Source organism: Apteryx rowi, unplaced genomic scaffold, assembly GCF_003343035.1.
Source record: "Apteryx rowi isolate R43461 unplaced genomic scaffold, aptRow1 scaffold_67, whole genome shotgun sequence".
NCBI lineage: Eukaryota > Metazoa > Chordata > Aves > Apterygiformes > Apterygidae > Apteryx > Apteryx rowi.
In genome coordinates, this window is record NW_020450949.1 from 240,139 (window position 1) to 266,086 (window position 25,948).

The 25,948-nt window shown below is 43.2% G+C and overlaps 1 protein-coding gene across 1 annotated transcript in view; it reads right to left on the reverse strand.

Annotated features, from left to right (window-relative positions):
• Nucleotides 1-25,948, reverse strand: part of CAMTA1 (calmodulin binding transcription activator 1) — a 490,798-nt gene that overhangs the window by 46,534 nt on the left and 418,316 nt on the right. The window contains exons 8-11 of the mRNA XM_026085647.1: nucleotides 21,793-21,933; nucleotides 17,595-19,450; nucleotides 10,808-10,934; nucleotides 9,681-9,815 (exon numbers count right to left, since the gene is read on the reverse strand). Coding sequence (XP_025941432.1) covers nucleotides 9,681-9,815; nucleotides 10,808-10,934; nucleotides 17,595-19,450; nucleotides 21,793-21,933 — 2,259 coding nt within the window. The remainder of the gene's footprint in view (nucleotides 1-9,680; nucleotides 9,816-10,807; nucleotides 10,935-17,594; nucleotides 19,451-21,792; nucleotides 21,934-25,948) is intronic.

Genomic DNA, 25,948 nt, shown 5'->3' on the forward strand with positions numbered 1-25,948 from the left:
GGCGGTGACATCACCGGCCCCCATTGGCGGCTGCCGCGGTGTTTACAGCCGGCGCGAGCCAATAGGCGGCACCGCCCTGCCTGCGGTGCGGGCCGCGCTCCCCATGGCAACGGCGCGCGCCCGCAGTGCAGCGCCGCAGCACCGCCCGGCGCGGCGGGAGCCGCGGGGCCCCGGGGGCGGGGCGGGGCCCCCCCCGGGCTGCCCCCTCCCCCCCGGCGGGGCGGTGAGCAGCACAGCGCAGGGCGCGCAGCGGAACACGCAATTTCTCGCTTTGCAGCGCAGGGCTCCCGCGTTGCGCTGCCCCCCGCGGGGTCGCTCACGCATTTTAACAAGAGAGGCAGGCTTTCACGTGAACCTGGAGGAACCCTAATGAATACAAAGGCCCGAAGAGTGGGAAGCCCAGCTCCCCAGATAAAAGGCTCCAAAGCCTGTGTACACATGATCTGGCAAAATCTCACGTGCAGTAGAAAGAGTAATTGTGATTTTTAGGCTTTGTTGTGTTATGTTCTCCCTACAGCACAAGAAAGAACACCTGGAGAACAACAAGCCTCCTTGGAGCCCACACAAATGCATCTCTTTGGCCTCACTCTTGCCCCTTGCTCTTCCTTAGGTTTCAGGAGACCTCCTGCAGGGCATGCTATAGGATGTCAGCATCCTCAGATGTGCCATTTTCTGAACCGTAAAGCACTGTGAACAGATTGGGTGGTGCATAAATAAAAACACATCTTTTATCACAACCTAGAAAACTGGCCATCATTGCTCCTCTTTCTAGAGAAAAATGAGAGCCACCGTAGAAAGACTAGGCTGCTTTGCAAGATGGGCATTGTAGGAATGTAGCTGTACTGCTGTGCAGTGTGAAGGAACAAATCTCTTTTGTTCTCTCCACGGCTGTGTCATCCAGTCCCTCGGATGCTGCTTATGAAAAGGATGATTCATTGTGTGTCTGCAGGTCCCCCCAGAGCTCTAGTAGCAGAGAGATTTTTGTGCTTACGGAATTGTTACTACAATGCACCAAAGCAAGCAGAGGAGATCATTCAACTGAACCAAGCCTGTGACTAAAAAGGAGGTTGTTTCAGTCTCACAAGAAGCAGCAAGTTGTTTTGTCTTCAAATATGTAATAGGAATAGTTTTTTTGTTTTTTTTAAACTTAGAAACTTAGAACATTCCCTCCTGCTCCAAAGATCATACTGCAACTTTCCTGCAATTAAGTGGCCTTTGGCTTTTCCAAATTCATGGGCTTCCCACGCAAAAGGGATCCAGCCAGGATTTGAACTCTCATATCATCGAGACGAGACCTGTGCTACCCATTTTGCTGAGATCCCTGTGCACCCTCTATCTAGATCCAGTGTGGTACCCAGACTTTCAGTATGTCAGAACTTGCAGAATGGCTTTATTCCTAAATCTGCACTCTGGAATATGGCATTAAAATTAGAGGAGGCGATGAAGAAATTCTTCTCTTACCGCAACCTTAATGTTGCAGTCATGGGCCAAGATCCTGCTGCATTTGAGACTGAAAAAACAATCCAAAGGGTGTTAAGCCAGCTTCTGGAGTACAAAGGATGTAATATCCTTTGCTTCAGAGAAAGGTAACAAAATCTTGATAGAAATAGACAATTCTGAACTCTTCTTCATTCAGTTCCACATCCAATACCACTAACTGCCTATACTTCTATGCTAGGTGGTGATCTAAGATGCGGCTTATTAGCTTCTCTAGTGTTGTGACTTCTCCACGTCTTCTCCTCCGTCTGAAAAATACCAGTTTGTAAAAAAGTTTTTTCTAGAAAGCCTGTATTTGTTAGCACCAGCAGAGAATTTTCAGAATCCTTAGTATACACAGGGCCTCTGAACAAATTTGCAAGAGAAAATACCCAAACCACAAACTATTAAGCCCTCTGAAAAAAATCCTTCAGTGTCATGTTGTCTACATAAATCCTAGGATTTGCAACCTCTTCTCTAAATCCTAAAAGCAGAGATGATAGTAAGCATCTTTGCTTCTGAAGCTCACACCATGCTCAACTTCTTATCCTGCTTTTCTAGCCCTCTTTCCCTCTAGCACAGACTGTTTCCAATAGTTTTTTGAAGTAAGAATGAATTTACAGGTATTTATGAAAACACTTCTATAAATCTGTATTACAGAACATGCTGAAGTAAATGAGAATGATTCAGAAACAGGACATGAAAATACTTGTGTCACTTTCAAACAACCAAGTTCTAATATGCAATCCTGTTCATCTCTGTACACACACCTTAAACATAATTTTAATAATAGCTCTAATAAGGCAAATTTGCAGAGCTAGTAAAAGTTAGTATCTCCTCTACATAATTAAATTCCCACAAAAAATTCCAGAGAATGTCACATGCAGTATGTTACTTAATCCAAAAAAGAAACTGCAGACTCCTGCAAAGATTCATCTAAGCACTGAAGCATGTTTTAGTCATCAGTCTGAGACTAAACAGAGACTTTCCAGAGGAAATCTAATGTCTGACCATGAAGTCAGACTAGCTGAAAAGACAACATCCAGGTCACAAAATTAAATACTCCTTGCCTCAACTCAATCATAACATAGCCAAAATAGAAAAAAAAGATAGTTTGGAAAATGCAATCAAAGCAATAAAAGACAGGTTTCCTAAAATAACTGTAGTAGAACATTCCGTCCTTAATGATCATGCATAAAATGAGAAAACACAGATCTCAGCAGGAATATAAACAAAACAAAGCATCCATACTGACTATTGCATCTTCAGAGTAAAAGTAAAGAAAAGAGAAGAACAAATAGAAACATTTACAGTTTTCAGTGCACTTTCTGGTAAGGAACAAGATACTGATGCACTGTACCAACAACCCGCATACATCCCAGTGTGATGCACCACAGCTCCATAAGACAATAAAAAGTTCAGTCCTTTTCCTGAAGACGACCCAAGTACCTAATCTTTTATGGTAAAATCCAAAATGTTAAGTCAGATTTGCATCTACCCAGGTGAGGCGAGGAGGAACTGTTCCAGTCAGAAAGCAACTGCTCATTTCAGTGCTGGTTAGAGAGGCTGCAAGAGGTTTGTGTCATAAACCCAAAGCCTGCTGAGCAACAGATATCCAGAATCTGACTGGAGCATAAATGCAATTGTTTCAGAGCATGAACAATAAGCTGAGAAGACATGAATGTAATCCCAGGATTCTGAAACCAGATGCCTGAAGGAAGAGTAACTGTCACCAGCTGTGTAGAGCAGACTCCAGAGACACGTTTTTTTCCTCAGCACTTCATTTCATCTTGCTACTCTTTATGGACACTGGCTTTTTTCCACTGATGGTCTTTTATAGCTGTGAAACTAAATTTCTAAAGACTTCACCAATACTGAACATTCAGCTCCTACAAGACCGCATTGTCTGAATCTAATGACATCTGCATGCTAAAAAGGGCATCACATCCTGCTAAACAGATATTCTCAGTGGATTTTGATGATGAACGTCTACTGCCTTTTACACCTATCACCACATTACAGCAGTCACATACCTGCCAAACTGAAATGCTACAGGTAGCATGCATACTGTGCGTTGCCACAAATAACCTGAGTACACTCGATCTGTTCTATCCTGTGTATCTCTTGCATGCAAAACCCAGCACTTGGGTGCCACGGGTCTGGCAACAGATACACTCACATAAATGACAGTCATCAAACAGAACCCTATCTTTTTATGCTTTCCAGCTGGGAAAGACAAACAAATCTTAAACTGAGAATTCAATACTAGCTAAAAATTTGGAGGGGGGGGGAATATAAGCCCCTTCACTGGGATTTGCCCTACAAATGCCAAATTACCTTACAAATGTAGCCAAGCATCACTCTCACCTCACTGCTAAACAGCTGTGAAGACTGAGGCTCAGAAAAGCTCTTTTGATTAGCAGCTTTCCCAAGCCTTTCTTAATAAAGGCCCCCTGAGAAATATCATTGTACAGATAGATTTTTGAATAGCACACATGGTTTGATTTCCTTAGTCTCCTTTTGCAACCCCCTCATAATCTTTTCCTTGACTGAACATCCCTGACCCAAGCCATAAGGTGAATCAGCAGCAAGATACAATTGATGTATCCTAACTTGATCTCCCCTTGCCTAACCATTAAAAAAATACAAGATTCTTAAAAAAAACAACCAACCAACCAACACAGTGCCATGGCAACCTATGGCAGCATTTTAGAGCAATACTACAATGGAAAAGAAGAGCAATTCCTGCTCACAGTGCAGGACCACTGTGTCAGTACCCTTTAGCTTCAATACCAGTCTCACCCTTGTCCATCCTATTGACACCTAACACATCAGGCACATGATGCCTACCCATTATTTTAAAATCTTGTTTGGCCTCCCAGTGACAGCACTTACTCGTCTCCTGGCTTCTTGTCTGCAGATGTGTAAGTGTAATGCAAAGGAGTACTCAAAAGGAGTACTCATACCGTTCTCTTTGGAATTTTTGATAATGCCCCAAAGCCAAGGAAACGTCATGTCCACATACACTGTTTGAAAGCAGCAAAGGCTTCAGTAGCAGGTAAACGCACATGCTTTCCCTTAGAAATCTGTATTAAAAAAGCCTTTCTAATTTGCTATTTATCTGTCACTAGAAGATCTGTCTTTCAGTTCAGAAGGGTTTTTGTTTTCTTTTTGTTGTTTTTCTTACTTAAGAGAACTTCTCTACAGACAATGAATGAATAGTGATGTCGAATGGCTACAGAATTAAGAGCTGACAGAGGCATTTGATAACTGTCAGTTTATCAGAGGAAAGGGAAGAGGCTGCCAAGTTATCAGAGGAAATCAGGATCACATGAAACTGCTTCATTTGTGAGAAGAAGAAAGGCTTCCTTTAAAAAGAAAGAGCACCAATATTCTAATCAACTGGAAAAGTAATAAAAGAACATCAGCAGCTGGTGCCCCCTGTCCCTTTATAAAAGCTAGAACTTATCTGTGGAGTAAAATAAGGAAAATTCAGAATTAAACAAGGGTGAATGTTTGGGAAAGGGTACACTGTCCTTTGTAGTGCAATATACACATCAAAAGAGGAAGAAGTCCTCTAGAGGACTGCCACCCAGCATACTGCCCCTTAAAACTCCTTCTCCGCACCTCCCTTCACTCAACTTGCTCAAGTCCTAGAAACAGGGGACAGGAAGGGATATGGTCACACAATACTTCCCTTTTAGACTCAGTCACTTGCAGTACAACTCCCTGATCCCCATGGACAATGCACTTGCTCTTTGTTGGAAAAGGTGGAATTTCATCCTCACACCAAGCTTGCTAGTGATTGGAGCACCGATTACTCTAAAATGGGAAATTATTTGATGACATGTTTTTTTCTGGGAAAGACAATTCCCCTTTTTTCATTCAAAATGGCCTCCTATTCATGGTATCTTTCCCAGACTCCAAGCCCTACAATCACTGGTTAAGTACTCCCTGAATAGTCATAAGAATTACCCATAAGAATTTAAAAAAAACCCTTAACCCAAAAGTTGCTGTAAGTGTTTCTAAGAAACTTCATATTACTGCTGCTCTCTGCTAGTGCAGTAACCAGGAGGAAGTAGATCCCACTGAGATGCTGCACAGGCATGCGGAGGAATTTCAGGACATGGCTCTATGGCAGGAGGTGCAGCAATGTCCCTCAGTGAGCAGCATCTCTGCTCTGTGCCTGCACTAAGGCTGTTTGGCTTGCAAAATGTATGTGCTCAATTTTGCCTGCTGGTCGCTGTGGAACTCTGTTTTTGCCTGCTCAGTTTCAGATGCTTCTCTGCTAACCCCTCTTTGTTGAGCCTGGAAAATTCTACAAAGGCAGCGTTCCCACGTGTGTCTACCATCTTAGTGTGAACTGGGAGCAATCCATACCTGAAGGCAGCAATTTTCTGTACATTTATTAGCTTAATTTTCACCATATCCTTTCATGATCAAACTGCTACTGTCTGCCCTTTTACATCTGGAGCTGTGCTACAACCTGCATAACACGGATTAGTACTGCAAAGGCATATGATAACGACACAACTTATCACTGGACAGTGAATTCTCAAGAAGAGCTTGCAGAGGTTTACAGCCACTTTGCTCTGAGATAGGCATGGTCAGGCAGCTAAAGAATTGCCTCCTTAAGAAAAGCAACTGAGGCTAAAGGTTTTCAGACAACTGCAGAACTGAACAGAGAGGTAGATTTATTTTTGTCCTAAAGTAATTGAATATATACAGATCATATATCAAATGTCTTTGTCCTTATTTTAAAGAGTTTTGTTAAAGACAACCGCTCATGTAAACTTATGAAGGATGGAAATTTTTTATCCCTTTACTAAACCATCCTTGGGGTATTGTGGACTTCATTAACCCTGCCTCTCCCCCAGTGGTCATACTAGCTGGAATCATTAAATGTGTTTAACAGTGTAGTGCAAAGGAATTCAAAATGTTCATTTGAGTTAATTAAAAAGAACTTTAAAATTCTAGTCAATATTTTGGGACTATAAATTTTCCTTGCAATCTTTCCCTCAAGATTATGTAGCTGACAGTAGGGTAAGGATTTAATGCAGTGCAATTAAAGCAAGCAGAGAAGACCAAGGAATTTGTGTAGTTATCCTATTGATAAAATCAATTCACATTAGCTTATACCTTAGCTAACTAAGCTAATATTTGTTCTCTAAGAATGCACAGGGAGATGTTGCTGGTCCTTTAAATAAGAGGGTAATTTGCTGCCTTTGTAGCACTGTGCATCAAGGCAGAGGCCTATGGTTTGTATAATTATTCAGTCTTTTTCCCCTGAAGGGCTTCTGCATTGCAGCGGTCCTTTTACGTTTTTTTTTTTTTCCCCTCCCTTCTCCTTCCTGTTAGCAATGTCCTAGTTTATTCGCTGCTGCAGTCCCCCTCCCTTCCACCATCACTACATCATAACAAGCTCTAATTGAGAGTTTGCCTCATAACCAGCAGCTTCCAGGCAAGCTACAGGACCACCAGAGACAGAAATTACAGCCCCCATGGCCACCTTCTGCAGTTCCTTCAAATTCACCAGCACTGAGAGAAGCGGCTAGCAAGGGTTTTAAACTGTGTCCTCTTTGCATGCCACAATGGAGAGATTGCTAACACCTGAATCTCCAACATATCAGTATCTGTTGCACTTCACGTGCAACATGCACTTTCAGGAGCAGGTGAAAAACAAATACAGCCTCTTCCAATACTCAGAAGTCAAGCAAACTCTAATTTTATGTTGAACATAAGATTTTGTGTAGTTCCTCTTTAAGAGTTCTTTCTAGGCCAAAATTCTATTTGTAAGTATATCTCTACAACCAAGTCATAAATTTCTTTTTACTCTTACAATAGCCATCCTGACTTCATTGAAATGTTCCTCTTGTATGTGGCATGGAAATCACAGCACCCTAAGGTTAGAAAGCAGAGAAACTGAAAGCACGTGCATTCTATGATACTACAGTGATAAGGGAGAGCCACGACAAGGATGCGTCAGGCTGCTGCTAATACTAATGGATATACTTCAACCGCTGAAGAGACAGGCACTGTGCCACTGAAATCATGTCTGGTGCTACTTTGAAGGAAATTTTATTTTCTGATTTTTCCCCCCAGTCATCTCCAACAATGTCAGCTCAAATTCTGCACCCATTCACACACTTCTCTCTCAGAATCCGGTTAGAAATGGCGCCTCCTGACCCAATCTTGGCATTCACATTTTCAGAAATGAACTATGTATGCTTTAATCACCAGTGTCAGGGTGCTCAGAGATTTGACCCATGTGACTAGTACCTAGGCTCACAGTTGCTAATGGTATGGAGAAAGCATCTGTGAATATTTTAGTGAAGAAAGCTTTTTCTGTCAGGGCTTCCCAGATAGAACAAGCGAGCCCACCAAAAACCTTGCAAACACTGCCTACACGGATTTTTAACTGGTCTGAATTAAGCTCAAAACTGTTCAATATTTCTCCAGTTAAAGTGAAACAGTTCTACGTATTTGTCATGTCCATCAAAGTACGTATTATAATAACACAGTAACATATGCTACTTCAAATCTTTGTAATGATAGCAATATTTTAAAGTTATTAGACTGATATCAAAAGTAATATCCATGGTAGACTTTCCAAAGCACGTGCTGTATAACCGTTACCACGTTTGCAAATGACAGACAAAATAGGCTGAGGTTAATTGACTGAAGAACGAAGTGAATCAGTATATTAGCTATTTCCCTCATCTTCAGTGTGGCCCTTTACAAACTACTACTGCCGTGATTTCTTTCATGCAATGCTGTGTAATGCTAATATCAGTCTCTTAGCTATGAGATCTCCGAAGACTAGGGATCTGACCTTACCATATCTGTTTCTTATATTTAGCAGAGAAAACAGACACTTAACAAATGGGTCATGAAGCAGGAGTGGTAGGACTTTGCTAAGACTGCACAAAACGCAGTGCCCCAGCAGTTGTCTCTCTAGTAAAGAAGGATGAACGTAATATCACTGGTCTTTTTCCAGCCTGTCATGGCTGTTAATACAAACCAGCTCTTTCCCAAGATCTCCTGGTTCTGAGCTGGAAGCTGCATCTCTCCAGCAATCACATTCAGGAAGAGAAATGAAATTGCTGAGCAGTTTGTTAACACTGGCACCTTATCCAATCCTTACCCAGAGAGAAAACCAACAAAATTAATGCAGTCAGTGTACTACAGAAGTAACTGAGATCAGCCAGTGGATCTGTTGCTTCCTAGAGGCACTTACTGGCTTTTTGTTTCCTCCAAAAGCTTTTCTAAGCAGCCCTGGCAGTCATAGGTAATTCAAGTGGGGCAATTCAATTCCTATAGCCTGATGCTTCAGGCTCCTAAGTTCCCCCATTACCCTCTTCCCATTTTTCTCCTTTGTAAAATAAATTTGGGGGGCACAGGGTTACCAGATAAACCTGAACATAAGATTTGCATGCACAGAATTACTATATAAATCCAGACAAAGCCTGTGTTCCCATCTCTCAGTGCTGACAGATAACAGCAGTTCTGTTCTGATCAATCATGGATTCTTCTGCCAAATGCTAGGCTAAGAGCTAATATTTGAGTGTCCAGCTGATCCCTACAAGGCATGAGGGATACTGTCACAAGTCTTGTGAGTCTAAAAAGGCAGACTGCAGCCGGTACGTGCCAGAGAATGCCTAGCTTGCCATAAGCACAGATTGCTCTGGCACTGAGATTCTCAGGTGCTTGAGAGAAGCTGTATCTACCCCTTTTGATAACTCCTACGTATTGAAGCAGAATGTAGACACCACAGCAGTGGCTGCCTGTAACGTCCCCTCCTTATTCTGTACACTGCCTTGCCATCTTCCCACTTTCTGCTTATTCAAATACACATTTTTCTAGATAAGCTCAAGGTCAGAGTTCTCAGGGAACACCACTGCAGGGCAGAAGCTCCTCTCCTGCTAGGGACTGGGTTGTCCCCATTTTGGGGAGACAGCAGCTTTCTATTCACATGAAGCAAACACCCCTGTGTCCCTCTGCCACGTTTTGTTCACACTAGGAAACTAATAAAACATTTCAGCAAGAGGCCTGATTAATGGAGCAATGAGCAACAGACCTTCCCCACAGCACAGACTCACCCCCTGCACACTTCCACCCATCCCGCACTCCCCAGGAGCAGTTTCATTCATTCACAGTCCCCCCCATTTGTTGAGCTTTATTAAAGAATACTGGGTGCTTCTTACCATCCAAGGACAGCCAGTCATGCTGGGAGGAAGGCAGGGTTGGCAGAGCTCTGGCTTTGTATTCAAACACCACAGAATTGGAGATGATCTGATTGTTGAAGGCAACTTGCAAAGTCACGAGCCCAGTGTCATGAGCTACAAGGAAAGAATACGCAGTGAGACAGAGACTTCCTTGCAGAAACGCAGTTAGGTATTATTCTACTGATCCCCCCAGGTGCAAAGAGGCAAGGCAAGAGCAGATGCAGTGAGAGTAGGTGATTGTCTAGTCACGATATTTTTGTGATTAGACAAACTGAAAATGCCAATCTGTATTTTAACATGATGGTTGTAAGTTTCTGAGTCAAGCCAACAGACTGTTTTGGCAGAATGCAGAATCACACGTGTTCTTAAAGATTAACCATCTTCACTGTGTTTTCAGCAGGAAGCTGGGGCCTAATGATAAAGTTAAGTTATTTTGCATAAACTTAAAGTCATATACTGGGTGCCAGTGCTACTGAAAACCTTGGCAGGGATCCTGGAGGCATTCTCATTGTGTGAGTGCCAAAGAGAAAGTGCAGAATATAGGCAAATTAAGAGGCAGCAAGGCAGTGAATGCATGTCTGAATATCAGTTAATATTTAATCTATTTCAAAATGAAAGCAATGCTAAGAGCTTCTAAATGATACTTGTGTGATCTGTTTTTATGTATCAAAAAGACTAAATTGCTGTTCACACATTACAGGGGTCAAAGAAAAGGGAAAAGTTCCTCAACGTTTGTACGCTACCTTGTACAATGGGCCCATGAGCTCAGTCAAGACATTTAGTGCTTTGATAAAAGACATTTAGCACTTTGATCTTCATATATGGTCTAGCTTCTCCTACCAGCTCTCGCTCAGCATCCTTTGGAAGTGAATGTGGGTCAACTAAATCCATTCGAACTAAAAGAGGTCTGCTTCCACAGCAGCAATGTAACTTAATTGAAAATGCAGCCAGAGGTGCATGGGTAGATTTCAGGTGAGACAAAGCAAGTGAAAGAAATGGCAACAATTCACCGCATGTTCCCCCACAAAAGACAGCTATATATGTGACACTATTAAGCTAAGGACTTGCTCTGATACCACCAGCTCTAGGAGAGAGGCATTCCTTACCTGGGCAGTAGCAGCGCAGCACCCCTGGCTGAATTAAAGATGCAGGCACTGAGATCTGATCAAACAGACAGCTGTAATTATTGCTGGCTTCCTGCCACGGACCTGTGATTAGGACTTTTACTCCTCCCTACAAGGAAAAGAGCAAAAAAACAGTGTTACAAAAGAAGCTATCCTCAGAGAGGACCATGCACTGAAATGGCATGAGTAGCAAACAGCATTATGAAGGTTAACAGAACTGCCATGCTAACACAGATCCCTGGCACCAGCCAACACTGATATCCCAGTTGTTGCAAAATTACAGTCCGAGTGTCTTGCCTAAACTGCTCTCTGTCCATATCACTCCATGCCACAGCCTGGCTTTCACAGGGAAGTGATTATATTGTCTGGGGTGCCTTTGGCCACCAAGTCTCACATTGTGTGAGAAAAAACACAGATAGTATTCCATACTTGAGCACCTTTATTTCTCTTGTCTCCTTCTACTCCCCACCTCCTGCCCATACATTCAAGTCCCACACTTTGCCAGCTCCTAGATCAGTGATGGAAATCTTTTCCATGTTGCATGCCAAACAGTCCTCGCACCTGGCAGCTCCTTTTAACTGCTGAATACTTATCCCCATCTCCTGCCCACACTCTCCTCAGTTTCCTCCAGCTCTTGTTGCCACCTGGGCAGTCTTCAGGCCTTGTCTGCTTGCCGCTGAAAAGTGCCACAGGTCAATCATGGCAAGAATTTTGCAAGTTTGCCGTCACTGCCCTGACTCTTATGATGTGGATGGAAGACTGTGTACAGGACATAAAAGGTGACATATCACCTCCAGAGGCACAATTCAAAGCAGAACAGGAGCTGGACTGTGAATCTGACAGAACATGACCAGGGAACATCTAAACTAGAAACAGCAATCGCGCACCTTCCACTTGACTGGGAACTGGGAACTTGTTTAAATACGGAGGCATGAAGACACAGGGGTGACCCAGGACAGGGCTATGCAAGAGCAGGGCAGCACTTGCAGAGTCCTTCAGCCATGACTTTAGCAACCTGGGCCTAGCCTGGCCCAGACCTTTCTCCTTCCTCTGCCAAGGATCTCAGCAGTGCTCTATCAGCCAACTGTGCTGCAAGAAGAGAAAAATCCAAGTGGAAGTCTTTACCATGTGCCTCTTCTGCCTCTCCTGCTGGTGCAAAAATGCACCAGCCCACATCCAGCACTTAGACCTGTAGAAGTAAGGCTGAGTTCATCCAGCTGGCTGGGAGCAGTGGCACCCTGTGGCCATCCAATGCACCACACAGGCGCTTACTGTAGCCAGCACTTGGGATGAGAGCAATCCTTCAGGGAGTTTCAGTGGAAGCCCTTCTCAAGTATCTGGGAGCAGGATGAGATTGTAAAGCTGTGACAGACAGAGATATGCCTGACTTTGGATAAATACCATTTTGCATCACTGGTAATATCATTGGCTATGATGTGCAAGGGTTAGTATCCAGCACAATCCAGTTCTCATCTGTAATGGTCACCTTTGCTACTGCTGCTAATGTATCACGTGTAATTCAGTGTAGAAAACCCAGTAAGGCACTCATTTAACAGTAATTCAAACAGTTAGAGTGGCGCTGTGTAGCTATGCTTGACAGCATGGTTCAGCATGAGTTTTACCCTTTGAATTTCCCAATTCAGAGGCCTAACCCAATACTAAAACTCTTTACAAGTAACCTTTGCTTTCTAAAAGAATCTGGTGTTTCAGCAAAAGCATCAACACTGCAATTCAAATAGCCTTCCCAGTCATAAAAGGCACATTAGAAAGAAAGCAACACAGGATTTCTGTAACTGAAAGCAGCTGAGCTTTCTATGAAGCCAGGAGAGGGGTGTTTTCCCTGCTGCACATCCAAGCTCCCAGGCTATCCTTTGCTGCCCAACACATGCAACCGCAATAGAGACCAGAACAGTATCTCCCTGTGGTGCCACGAGCAGGCCCAGCATTGCACTGCGCCTCAGGTGGGGTGTGGGACACTCCAGCCCCTTTAGCCCCATCAGTAAATCCATTACTGCAGAATAGATGCGAGATCTGTAAGCTCTCTCCCCTTTTGACATCTGGTCCCTGAGCAACAGCCCGTCCCAGCGCTACGCATTTTGACACAGATGGCAAATGTGAATCAATGCAGCTCCATCCTTCCCAGCCCCGGGGTCGAGTGAGCGGCGCGGCTAGTAGCAAGATCTGTCTCACACCACAGCAGCACCCAGAGGCTCCTTACGCCGGGGGGAGGAGACGGTGCCCTCCGCGAGCTCCCTCCGGCAGGCTGCCGAAGCGCAGGCGCCCTGCCCCGGCAGCGGGAACGGCTCCTTGCCGCTGCCGTGCTGCCCTCGGGCGGCGGCCGGCGGAAGAGCGCGGGCGGCAGCGCCCGCCCCACTCCGGGGCCTCCGCTCCCGGGAAGCGCCGCCGGTGCGTTCCCGGAGCTGGGCGGCAGGCCCCGGCCATCGAGGGGAGAACGGGGCGATCTGGGGCAAGCCGGTGCACATGGGGGCAGCCTGGCCTTCTCCCGGCCTGCACCCAGCCAGCAGCACGCTCGGGAAGGCTTCTCGAGCAGCCAGAAGCGCCTGAGCGGAAGCTACCGACACCTGGGAGTTTGCTTAGTCACGACAGCCTGGTTTTATTCCAGTCATTATGGCTGACCAGCCTTCTCACAGCTGCGTGGTGATGGGCCCAGAAGGGACTACAAGTATCTGGTATTCCCCTGAGCTGCAGTATGTCACCTTGACGTAGCCAGGGCTCTGCTATGCGTGTCCCCCGAGGCCTTCCCTGTCCACACGTGCAGAGGAACGGGCCCTCTCAGTCTGCCTGAGGGAAGGGCTCTTTTAGCCAGGCTCTTCTCCCCACTCCTGTGAGCACCCAAGGTCACTCTGCCCTTGCTGACACTGTCACCTCATCTGTAACTGAGCTCACAAACACACTGTTTGAAGAAAACCAATGAGAAGACACTTTCACTTCAGGGCCTGAGCAAGAACCTGCCCTGATTCAGGGCCTTTCTTCTGGCTTGGGCGAGTTTAGCCCTTTCTGAAGCCCTTGGCCTTCGCTGACTGCGGAGCTCGGCAGTTCATCTGCCAGGCCCTGTAGCAGACCAGCTGCAAAGTCTGCACGTAGCTCTGTGGCTTTCCTGGGTCCCTGAGTGTTTGCTGGACATCAGGCCAAGCAAAGTGTAACCACACTGATTCCACCAAAGCCTTTGACAGAAATGCCAGCAAGGCACATAGGCATGGCTGGATGAACAGAATCTTTAACTCAGCCACACAGCTTAACTGACCTACTTACCTAACATGCATCTACTGTAGCTTATTCCCTTCTACTTAGAATCTCCGTTTTATCTGCCCTAGGCTAGCAAAATCTACAGAAAAATCTGGAAGTAAATTATGACAACAGAAAAAAAGCAAAGGAGAACGACAGCTTTTCTACATAAGCCTGTAGTAGTACTACTGATAAAAGTATTTGAGACCGACTTCTACAACATAATGACTCTCTTCCAGAGACATCAGTGGTTTTGGCTCAGGCCCTCAAGAAAAGGTGCTGATGAAAAAAGGGAACTTGCAAGTAAAGTGGAAAAACAAGAGGGTCCCTCAAATCCCCAAGAATGACTTAGAAGCTCTGCCAGAACAAGAGAAGAGCTTTTGTTTGCACATACTTCTTCAGCATTAAGGCAAGAGTTATCAGAGGCTTACAGGATTCGTTTCACAGTGACTAATCTCACAGATGCTATTGAACAAGGACCCTGACAGCACAGCATTTTTTTTTCTGTTAAGTGTTTGGCTACTAGGAAATATAAAACCAATTCCTGTGGAAACTCAGTAGAGGTAACACGTGTTTGGAAAAATTTACTACCACCTTGTCAGATGCTTTGCTTGACAAGTCTTCCAGTTCCAGTCTACTTTTAAACAAGGCAAACACACCATGTACCAGAGATACACCTACCACTATGGGAGAACATTTACAAGCATATATTAAGTGAAAACTGTAACACAGAAGGAAGCAAAATTATCACAGTGACAAACCAAGCAGTGCTGGATTCCAAGAATCCTGTAGAGCTAAGGTAGAATTTGTTTTGGAGATGACAGTTCCTTTTTACGGCTTTTTCTGACCCTTTTATGAGTTCACAATATAAATTTGTCCATGGGTTGCTTATAGATAAAAAAAAGTGCAGGCTATGCAATATTTTTTTGATGTAACTGCAGCAATCAGGCAATTGTAATACTAGAAGGCAAAAATGTAAATAGTGCCAGACATGACAATATCAGAGTGCAATTTTGAGCAGTTCTCTACTAAAAAGACCAGTGCTCTGGGCTTACTGCAAGATGAGATACCTATGGCCCTGCTGAGAAATCCGTATAAATTATAAAACTCTGTCATTGCCAAGTAAACTTCCTGAAACCTCATGGCCCTTTCTGAGTGCCTTTCAAAACAGCAGCATCTGATACTTAACCCTGTGCTGGAGCTACTGTGCCAGAGAAACTGCACTGAGCAGTCTCAATTTTCAGTGAGTCTAGGACACAGAAATGCTGCACAAATGCAACACTGCAGCATTCAGGATTCTTTTCCAGTAGTTGCAAATGCAGGAAAAGAAGTATCATCATATCTCACTACTTCTATGTGGCAAATACTGTCTATCAATAAAGAAAATTAATAGTTGGGGTATTACTCTGAGGTGCTTGCAAATAAAAACCTGAAATTCCAGATATGAATCCATGCAAAGAGAAAGAAATCCTGGACCCATGCTGGTTTTGAAAGATGTCCTGGTGAGTCTATAGCCCTCATGGTCATATAAAACAGAAATAACCCAAGCTCTGCTAGCAGGAATTCAGCAATTCACTAGTGTGGTAATGGGATAATAAAAAAGGTTTCCATGGTAGCACAATAAAAGGAAAAAAAGTGCAACAGGAAGACTGCAGGGTTGCTGTGCGTTTTTCTTTGAGTTTTGGGGCCTTCTACATAAATAAAGAGAGTGTAACTGCCCAGAGAACAGCTCCCAGCAGAAGCACTGTCTGTAATCCAACATAGCCCCCCCCCCCCCAATATTGTGCTTCTTGCAAATGAAACCTAATTGGAAAAATAAAATAAAAATAAAAGACCAGTGACGACCTGTAGACTCGGAAGGCTACAGCATGAAGTACTGTGAGAAATATGCAGACAACTGCCACTTTAAGATGACATTTGTATTCTTTGTAGGCCTTTGTCTTTGGTAACATGCACTGACCCAGAAGACTACATATACCGGTAGTTGCCATACTATTTCAGATCAGGTCCTTTGTGGACAGATGAGTTTGAGCCACTATTATTTGTTGGCGATGACTTTCAGAAGGATTCACTTGCCAGCAGACCATTATTGTACTATTGTTCTGTATTAAATGGTCGATTAGAAAATACTGGTAGTGACCACCATCATTTTGACACTTCATTTCAGTTTTTAACATTATGCTCGAGAGAAGCAAAAGAATGGCATTCAGACATTTTCCACCAAAATCAAGAGAGAGTAAATTCCAGTAGGTGGTGAGTGGTAGGTGATCAGTGACCAACTAGTCTCTTAAACAGGGCTATGGATTTGGCAGCTGGCAGACTGAGGTGACGCCCCTGGGCATCTCCCATCCTAGAAAGTCCCAGATTGTCCTGCCAGCTGCTGACTGCACAAACTCTGGGTTATGCTGTAACAAGTGGCTGTATGTCCTCGGCTGCTCACTAAACCTGAGCCTGTACCAGTATCTTGCTAGCCAAGATGGATTGTCTGGAGGGAGAGCAACTAAATGGAGGGTGGGAACTCTTGGATGAGGCTTTTCATCAGTGTCTGCCAGTCATTCATGCAGGCTGGCAACCTCAGTTTCTTTCCATCTGCAGAGTGAACACCCATGTTTTCATACCAAGTCCCCTATTACAGAGCAGGTCAACTTTTAGAGCCACTGAAGGCTGAATACCAGCTCATCACCTGTTCCTGCAACATCATGGTCCTGGAGTTATCACAGGATCATTCAGCTGAAGGTTAAATAAACTAATCTCATCATTGCAGATTTCTGGTGTCTCACCTACTAACAAGTCCACATCCAGTGGTCTCAGACATATGCTTACAGGGTGCAGCACCGCAGGACTAGTGATCAGATAGCGCTAGCCAACTGGAACAGAGAGATCTGCTCCAGAGCAGTTATTATATACACCTTCATAAGGCAACGCATACAGCAATGCTCCAAGGCTGGACTTGGAAAATACAAAGGGCAATTTTGCTTGTCCAGAACAACCTGCCTGTTTATTACTGGTCCATTTCTAAACTGAAAATCTTTGATCTAGCATTCCTTGACATCAGAAAAGTCTGGGCTGCCAACATTTTTAATTCGTGGTGCATGCAACTGATTTTCAATAATCTATCGGAAAGAGGTAAATGCTGAGTTCATTAGGGCAATGCAGGTCAGGAATTCCTCTACTAAGAACATTAAAGCCAGATTTAAGGGTCATTTCCAGTTTACAAGCTCTATTGCTCTAAAGTGGTTGGGTAGCACCATGAAGCCATCACATGAGAAATGCTTTGCTTTTCAATGAAACAAAACATTTCCGTTCAGATGCTTCGTAAGTGAAGGAAGGGGTCCTGTCAGGGTAAGGAAGTGCTTAATAAAAAGTATACTCAGACATGCAAATGGCCTTCGATGCTCTTAGTTCTAAGAAAAATATTTAAAAGCCTTGTCAGAGCTGTAACAAAACAGTTCCTGGAACCCTTAATAACAAAGCAATGAAAGATAAAGTAGTAATTGTTAATGAGTAAAAGCCCTAAACTTACCTCAGGGTAAGACCACTCTGGTGAATAATCTGTCACCATGAATAAGCGCCCACTCTGCTGTAGCAACCCCAAGGTGCCTTGTGCTGCAGCTGCCGAGACTACCTCAGCCACATGCATGTATGCCATCGTGCTGGCTCCATTCTCTGTGCTGCTGAGTTGCATGTTGGCTTGCTGAGGACTGCAGCAAGGAATGCACATTTCAGCCTGGTTGTAGGTTGCTCTGTTACTGTCTTCAGGCTGAGATAGTCCGGCACTGTCACCTGACACCAGCTGGTGTCCATAGAGAGCATTACTCCCACCTTCTACAGATATGAAATCATTAATTAGATCAGAAAACTGGTTGCTGAAGGAGATATCAAAGTGGTCCAAGTTAAGCTCCATGTTGGAGGAGTTATTTAAGCTGGGATGGGCCACAGGATAGAGTCCTTGTACCATGTTTCCTTGAAGAATAGGGAGATTGTTCCCGTTCCTGATACCCCCATTTGCCTCAGGCTGCAAGTAGTGTTCTGTGCTGCAGGCTTGAAGATCCCCTGATTTAAGTAGATTTTCACTCCCTTCTGCCTGCTGGGAGGTCTCCATGGGAACTTCAGCTTCTGCAGTCATAGCCTGGAAGTTTGTTTGGAACTGCATGAGCTGGAGAGAAGAGGTGGACTCTATTCTGGTTTCCACTGTGCCATTGCAGTTGGAAGTGGTTTGGGATGAGGATTCTGTTTTGACATTGGGGATTCCTAATGTGTTCACAAATGAGCCATTTGTGTCATTCAAATTGTTGTGGGTGTTTTGCTCAAGGGGAAGAGGTTTGCTGGCATCCTGCAGAAAGAAGCTGGGGGAAGGGGTCTGATGAACATGAGGGCTCTGGACGGTCTGATTGAAACTGGAAGAATAGTCCTTGTTGGAGTCAATGGCACTGAAGTCCATCTGCTCCAAGGTGGTACTTGGGCTCAGACCTCCTCCAGATGGAAGCAAGCCTGAACCTGTAGTGAGGGTGAGAGAGTTAGACGCAGAAGTGGAGGAAAATGCTTCTTTGGACATCTGTTGTTCAAAAGATGTGTCCTCAGTTTTGATTTCTTTTGTGAGAGCTGTACTGAAATTGAAGCCACGTTCTGTTGTGGGTGACTGCCTTATATTGGTACTGATGCTGTCACCTTTCAGACCTCCTCCACCATAAGTCTGCCCTTGTTTGGGATTGTTAAGAAAACAGTCTGGGTCAAAATTCATGGTGGTTTCTGGAATTTTTCTATTTCCATCTAAAGTTGTGGAGAGCACAAGTTCCTCAGAGACAGTGCTAGGTAACATGGACAAGCTCTCTGAACTGCCTGTTGTTGGAAAAGCAAATTTGTGTCCGTCTGAACTCACAGCAAGTACCAGTCCTTGTGCAGCTGCATCGGAGGACAGAAGGTGTTGATTTGGGCCAGAGGTGGGTGACATGGTATACACAGCTTCACTGCTGACTTCTGACATAAATACTGTGGCACTTTGTGACAAGCTTCCCATAACTGAGGCTACAGCCATACTGGACACACCAGTGACTGCTGGGCTATCAGCCATATCCGGGTCACTATTTAATCCACTGCTGATGGACACAGGAGAATTCTGGGTTGTGTCAGGAACTTCCACCTGGTTGGTAGAAGAAACCTCAGTACTATTTTGATGGAGCAACACCGGTTTTGCCACTTTGCCATTCCTCTTCTCTCGGCTGGAGGCCTTGCCGTGACTGTGCTCATTCTTGCCTTCAGAGACATCGTTATTTTGTACCTCTGAATGAGCGCTGTACCCACCTGTCCTTGGTTCGACCTTTGGTGATATGATGCGATGTTTGGCACTGTTACACTTGTGATGCACGCTGCTTCCTGCCCCTGTTCCAGAAAACAAACAACATTTGTTATTCAGTAAATACAAAATTAAAACAATATTAGTTGTGAATCTTACGGCCATAGCAAAGGACAGCCATACTTATGTATGTGTGTGTGAGAGTGTGAGTGCATATATGAGAGAGCAAAAGAGCTTAAAAATAAGATTAATTTCTTGCCAGTGCCAGGTTTGCAACTCCCTTTCCATCTAATGCATAGATCCATTGTGTGCAGTGACAGTAACCTACAAATACTCCTGTGTACATGCACTCCTCTCACCTCACATAGCACCCACTTCCTCTTTCCTCCCTGCCCTGATCAAAGAAGGTGTAAGCAGAAGGAGGGGAGTCAGCATCTGTGTCCAGTTTCAGTCTTATTTAAATATGTGCTTGATCTCAGACAATGTCTGTAAAGCAAGGACTATTTCTGTCAGATGTGGCAGAGGATTTCTGCCTTGTAGGCCCTATTTCATTTGCATCACAGACAAGACCTCAACCTCCTGCAACACAGATACTGAATACTTCACATTGGCTGATGCCAGATGGCTTGGCAACTACTCATGTGGGTGGGATTCTGACTGGTAATCTAGAGGTGACAGATGTTGTATTGTGCTCCTGTCCCTGGCATCATCCTGTTCCTAGATTATTTCCCTTATTCTCTTGTCCTCATCATATCTCTTACAGCTGTCAATCAAATTATTAGATAAAAAGTACATTAGCCAGAATAAAGAACATTTTTCCTCCCATAAGGATGGGAACATGTTTCTCTTGTTCTAAGTTGTTCATATGTTGACAGATAAACATTTTATACTTTGAGAGGCTGCATGCAGAGAGAGCAAATGGTATCAGAGGCTGAAGAATCCTCAAGCAAAGGTCACCAGAAGGCAACTCTCCATAGAAGTTCAGCCAACTGGTGCCTTTACTTGCCTGACAGAAGATGAACATCACTAGAATTTCTGGGAGCTGGGAAATTAGGCAGGCTAAAGTAAATGATTCTGTCTGTGAAGGCATCTTAACCACCAATTCTGGTGCAGCAACTGCCTTTTTTAAAAGAAGAACAGCCCATGAATTTTTGATGTTTCTTTCTCTAATTGATTCATTTTCCCCAGAATGAGGTAAGAACATTAGTTAGTGTCCTGTATAATGACTAATGGGGGAAAGAAACCTCCTCCTTATAGCTAATGGCTGTAATTATAAATGCCATCTTCTGGGTAACATAAAGTGTCTGTGTAGACACTGTAATTTGCTAAATCTTTTGTTCCTTGCCCTTGAAGGGAAGCTTCTCTATTATGTGCTGAAGATCTGAATCAGGTCACTTAAAGTAGTTCAGGACAGAGCTTTTGAGACTAAATGTGATATTAAATCTCTCTGTTCTCCTAGGCATGGAGTGAACAAGAGAGAGGCTTTCACACCGCAGTTTTTGTGTATAACTAAGAAATTGGGAATGTACGGGTCAATGTGCAAGCTGCTATAAAGCAAAGTGACACTGTTACTTTAAAAAGCGTGCAGTGGACTTAGCACAAGACAAAACATCAAAGGGAAGAATAAAAAAATTCATGTTCAGATCTGCAAGCCTGGATAAAGCGCTGAGCCTTAAGGGTTGAATTTTAATCCAAACCCAGGTATTTCCAAGGTCATCATTCTTACTTAAATCTCAATTGTATAAGGCATCTGCCCAAAAAAGAAGGAAAAATAAACCCTGTGAAACACAGACAGCTTTTCTTTACAGATTTCTCTAAAGTCTAATTAATGTACCATTTTACCTGACCAAAGTACCAGGAAGGGCTGGCTGTAATGCAGGTGAGTTGGAAGAGTGAGTCACTCATCTTACCGCTTATTTTAAAGTTCAGATAGGAAGGATGCTGATTTTTGCTGTTTCAGTCTCACTCAAAAAAAACCCATCTTCTTTAACAGGAAGAAAATTTCCTTCTGTATTTTTCTGATATCTAAACAAAACCTGTGATTGTCTTATCCCAGTGATACCTTGTAATTAACCACCTGAGCCTGTTTTCTCCAGTGGAAGTGGGCTGCAGGGCAAGGAGTTCAGAGGGTAAAGTTGGAAGAACTTTGAGCATGTAGAAGAGAACATGCGTTTCTGAGCAGGTGATGTAGAGAGGGCATGTATTAGAATTTGCAGGTTACAAAGTGTTTGCATTTTTTCCAGAAATTCCAGTTACATCTTTGTACATTTGAGACTTCTGTCTCCTCACCTGAATTCTGATACACAATTCATTGTGTCTCAACATTTCATGGTACAACACTTTTAGCACTTTAGTACTACAAACCCTACTCCAAGTCTGGATTAAGCTACAATCATTGTGTGCTCTCAGCCCAACTCCTACTACTCACCCAAGGTACCAGTGCAGAGACAGTTGTGTGTCCGAGGCTGTGGCTTGGTCTGGTGACTATCAAGGATCTGCTGCACGAGTTGTTCCACTGAGAACCCTGAACTGCTGTTTCCATTGCTGCATGTCCACTTAATGCCATGAACTGTGAAGAGAACAGTAAAAACTTCCCATTGGAAACTTCAAACACACTCCAGAAGCCATCCCAAAAGAACAGCAGAAACCCTCTGCTGCGTTTTCTCAGAACTGAAGGACAGCTATAAATAACAATGATTATTATTTTACTGTTCTCTACTTGCTGCTGTCCAAAAGGCAATGGGCCTCAAAATGCAATTCCTAGATTAGGTCTCCCAAGCAATCGGTGAGTTGCTGTTCCTGCCTTTCTGTAAACTGCCCAAGGCCATCTAGGAAACAAGTGGTTAAGTCAGAATAAAGCAATTATTTTTAATACTTTGCTATGTTTTATTACTATTCAATTTTCTAGTACCCCACAGTTGCTGGCCCAAGAGGAACCCCTCCTTCGATTTAATTAGCAATATGGAATGAAACGCCATGTGACTGTGAAGAGGGACTGACAACTACAAAAGATTTGGAGGAGATAGGTGTCTAATAAGGTCACTGAGACACAAATAATTCTCAATATCAACAATTATCAAGTGACATTGGCAGGTCTGAGGAGCTAAGGTTCATATTTCATCTAGCTGATTTGTTTATATTTACCTGTGAACCTTTTGTATTTGTAAATGGACACCCTTTCAGTAGAAATCAGTGAATGCATATAGAGAAAAAGATTTTAGTAGGGAATCTGTTGCTATTTCAGTTGCCTGTTAATGTTAGCCTGTGGCTCTCTAACTAAACTGTAAAATTTTAAGAACTGTCTGAATAGTACATGTGACTTTTATTAAAAACTAGAATGTAACAAAGCACTTGTGTTTCATTAAGTAACACAGCATATCCCAAGGAGCATTTTGGAATCTTTTTCTAACATGAAAACAGAATTAGTTGTATAATAAAATCAGAAGCCAAAAATATGCCAATATAATAGCAAGCATAAACCTTTTGCCAGGTCTTCCTTGTCAGATCCTGACTGGCAGCAGTGAAGACTGACTCAAATTTTAAGAGTCACTAACAAATACTGGGTTGAGCCCCCACCTACCGCCCAGGCTTAGGCAAGTTTTTAGTAATCTGAAAAAAAGGGCAGACGGGTGACATTAGAGAATGCATTGCAGACTGCAGGTCTCTTTTACTGGGGACTCCCTTGGCTTGCGAGATGTTTATTTAAATGTGAGTGGTACACTACACGCACATAAACTGGTTATTTGAATAAAGGCTCCATCTCAGAATTTTTTAGATGAAGAATTTCCCATAACAGTGATCTTCTCAACCTGACTCACAATGGAAATAACATTTATAAAATATTTTCTCCAGGATAACTGACTCAAAGCATCTTCTATCTCCTTTAGTTTCTCTCTAAGCAATTTATTTCTGTGTATTGTTTATCTATCCCTTGTGTGCACTAAAGCACACTTGCAGATTTTGGGAAGCGCTGGCTGCTGGCGATATCATTTCCAGGGTGTTCTCTTGGCTGGTGGTTCAGGCCTGAAGAGCTTGTTCTTTTCAATGTTTGTGACACTCTAGCAAAGCACACTCCTTGCACATTGTACTCTAAAATCCTTAACCCGGTATTACTGAGTTAAGGTTAAAAGTCCCCCCGACTTCAACTGTGTTGGATTAAGCCCTAAATATACAGATCCCCACATGCTGGATGTGAGGTCATGAAAGTGGCAGCAGCACACTGGGCTGATAATCACTGTATATTCAGAAGCATCTGCAAACTCTCAACGAACAAGCTGCAAACTGCTTCACGTAAGAATATTAGAAGAAAATGAGGGCATATTCATGATAGCTGTTGGCCATTGTCAAAGAGGCAAGTATCATAACAAGGTGTCACGAGCAGCTATTGTATGAAAGCCCTATTCTGGTCTTTGACACTTATTTAATACATCATAACCAGGCAGTGGAGGAGGTTTCCTGGTTCTAGTCTGCTAAGCAGTTTTCTCGCATGCCTCCCTTCACCCGTTGCTCCATTTCCTCATTACCCACTGATGTTACTTTGCTTGGGAGGGCAGCACCCTTGTCTAGTTTTATGCTCCAGAATTTTTTATTTCTATTTGCTGGGCTGAACAAGTCACAGAAATATTGTAAATAAGATTTGTAAGCATTTTCCCTCATACCACTATTTAATGTTTTGCATTTGGTTTAGTAATGAGTCCCTCTATGCTTATTTGACAACCACATTTATTGGTAATGTACCCCACAGATTTTGCTTTGTAGTATGTTCACAATTTTGAATTCCTTTTTAACACTCAATATCTATTATTAGGTATAAGTTTAAGTTTATACATGCTTCCTGCTTCAGTAACTCTACTCACATTCATAGTATTATTCTATGACATAATCCTGTCACATTTGATGTTATGCTCTAAAAGTAATGTTCAAATAACAGTCTTGCAAAAAGCAAAATGGAAGTGAAATAAAATGCAGCAAAATGTTTGGAACTTTTCTGCTATGCTATAAAAAATTACTGAGCTATAATTATTACTGTGAAACTTTCCATTAAGTTATTTTTGGTAACTTCAGAAATGCTTTGCTGTAGAAGTGAGCTCTGAATTACTACTATGTATAGAAAGATTATTTTAGAGCAGTATGTCATAGTTTGTTCCCTACTGCTGCTAAATCCAGTGATGAGCAGAGTATTATAGGGGGCAAGTCTGATAGGTGAATCATGTCTCATGGTTTATGCATACATGTTGATTCTTCTTAAGCCTGAATCAAGCTGTGAGCTGGAAGGTAAGAAAGAACAGACAGCTTTATAGCTGGATACACACAGTACTCTCTGTATTATTTTCAGGTCCTTCCATTATAATGAACTCCCATCTTGGACCTATTGCAAGAAGTAGGTGGAAGCCAAAACTTTTGATTTTCCTGAACATATCTGTAGCATTCACAAATCAGGTCTCCAAACACTTGAGTTTTCTTGGGAACACCCTATCCTCTACTTCGGCTTTTTCATGGTCTTTATACTGTCACAGCCAGAAGCAACACCTGTCTTGGGAACACATTTCTTACTGATCTTGCTGATTGTATGTTCTAATCTTTGGCATTTCAAGGCATCAATGGAGTTTCAAGTCCACGAAGTCCATGAACAGGTGGCTCTGCTCAGGAAAGTTCCTCCTCTAACCTTGCTCTGGCTGATCAAAAAAGGTTCCAACTCCAGCTTCTGCCCATGTGGTGTGAGCTTTTTTTTAGAGCTTATGGTCCCTGTATATTGTGAAGGTTATAAAATAAAAAGTCAGTGAAGGGTGACAGATTGCAAAAAAAAAAAAAAAAGAAAAAAAAAAAGAAAGAAGTCTGGATGCTTAATGCAAATTATCCACTCCAATGTGCAGATTTTCTCCCTCCCCCTTTTAAAGAAAAACTCCTGTGAGTTGGTGAGTTGTTAGTACTGAATACCAAATACTATCAAGATGGCTTTTAACATGTCACACATAGCTTCTTGACACATAATGAATCAGCAGGAAAGCAGATTTCTATCGGGTTATTTCATTATGAAAGGAAGGTTGATAAAAAGCACGTGCACACACACACACACTCCTCCCCTTTCTTAAAGGTTTGAAAGGTGAAACCACTGTAGAAGTGCATTTGATTAAACATAAAGTCATAAAGTAGAAACACAAAAGAAGGAAAAAAAGGTTGAAGGTTAGCAGACATTCTGGGAAGTATTTTTAGTTGCTGTTTAAATTCCTTGTATATTTCCTTATAATTTAAGTGAAAGTTGAGAACTGCTCCAACACTTCCCTTTCCAAGCAGTGCTACCACGAACAGGTCTAAAAGCTGCTGCCTTTCATTGGTGACATATCCCTTGCCACACAACCTCTGCACAGTGCAGGAAGAGCCTGCGGAAGTGATGCAGCTGAGCCGGGGAAAGTTACTGTCATTTTCCTGGGCATTTAAGGAAAAGAACTGAGGCTGAAAGAAGGTCTGTAACTCAGATTGCAAATGCTACTCCTAGCAGATATGCCTCCAACCCTTTTTTGTCAGAAAGGGGGCTCGCTCCTTTCTTCTCTTATGAAGAAAAGAGAATCAAAATGACCTTCCCG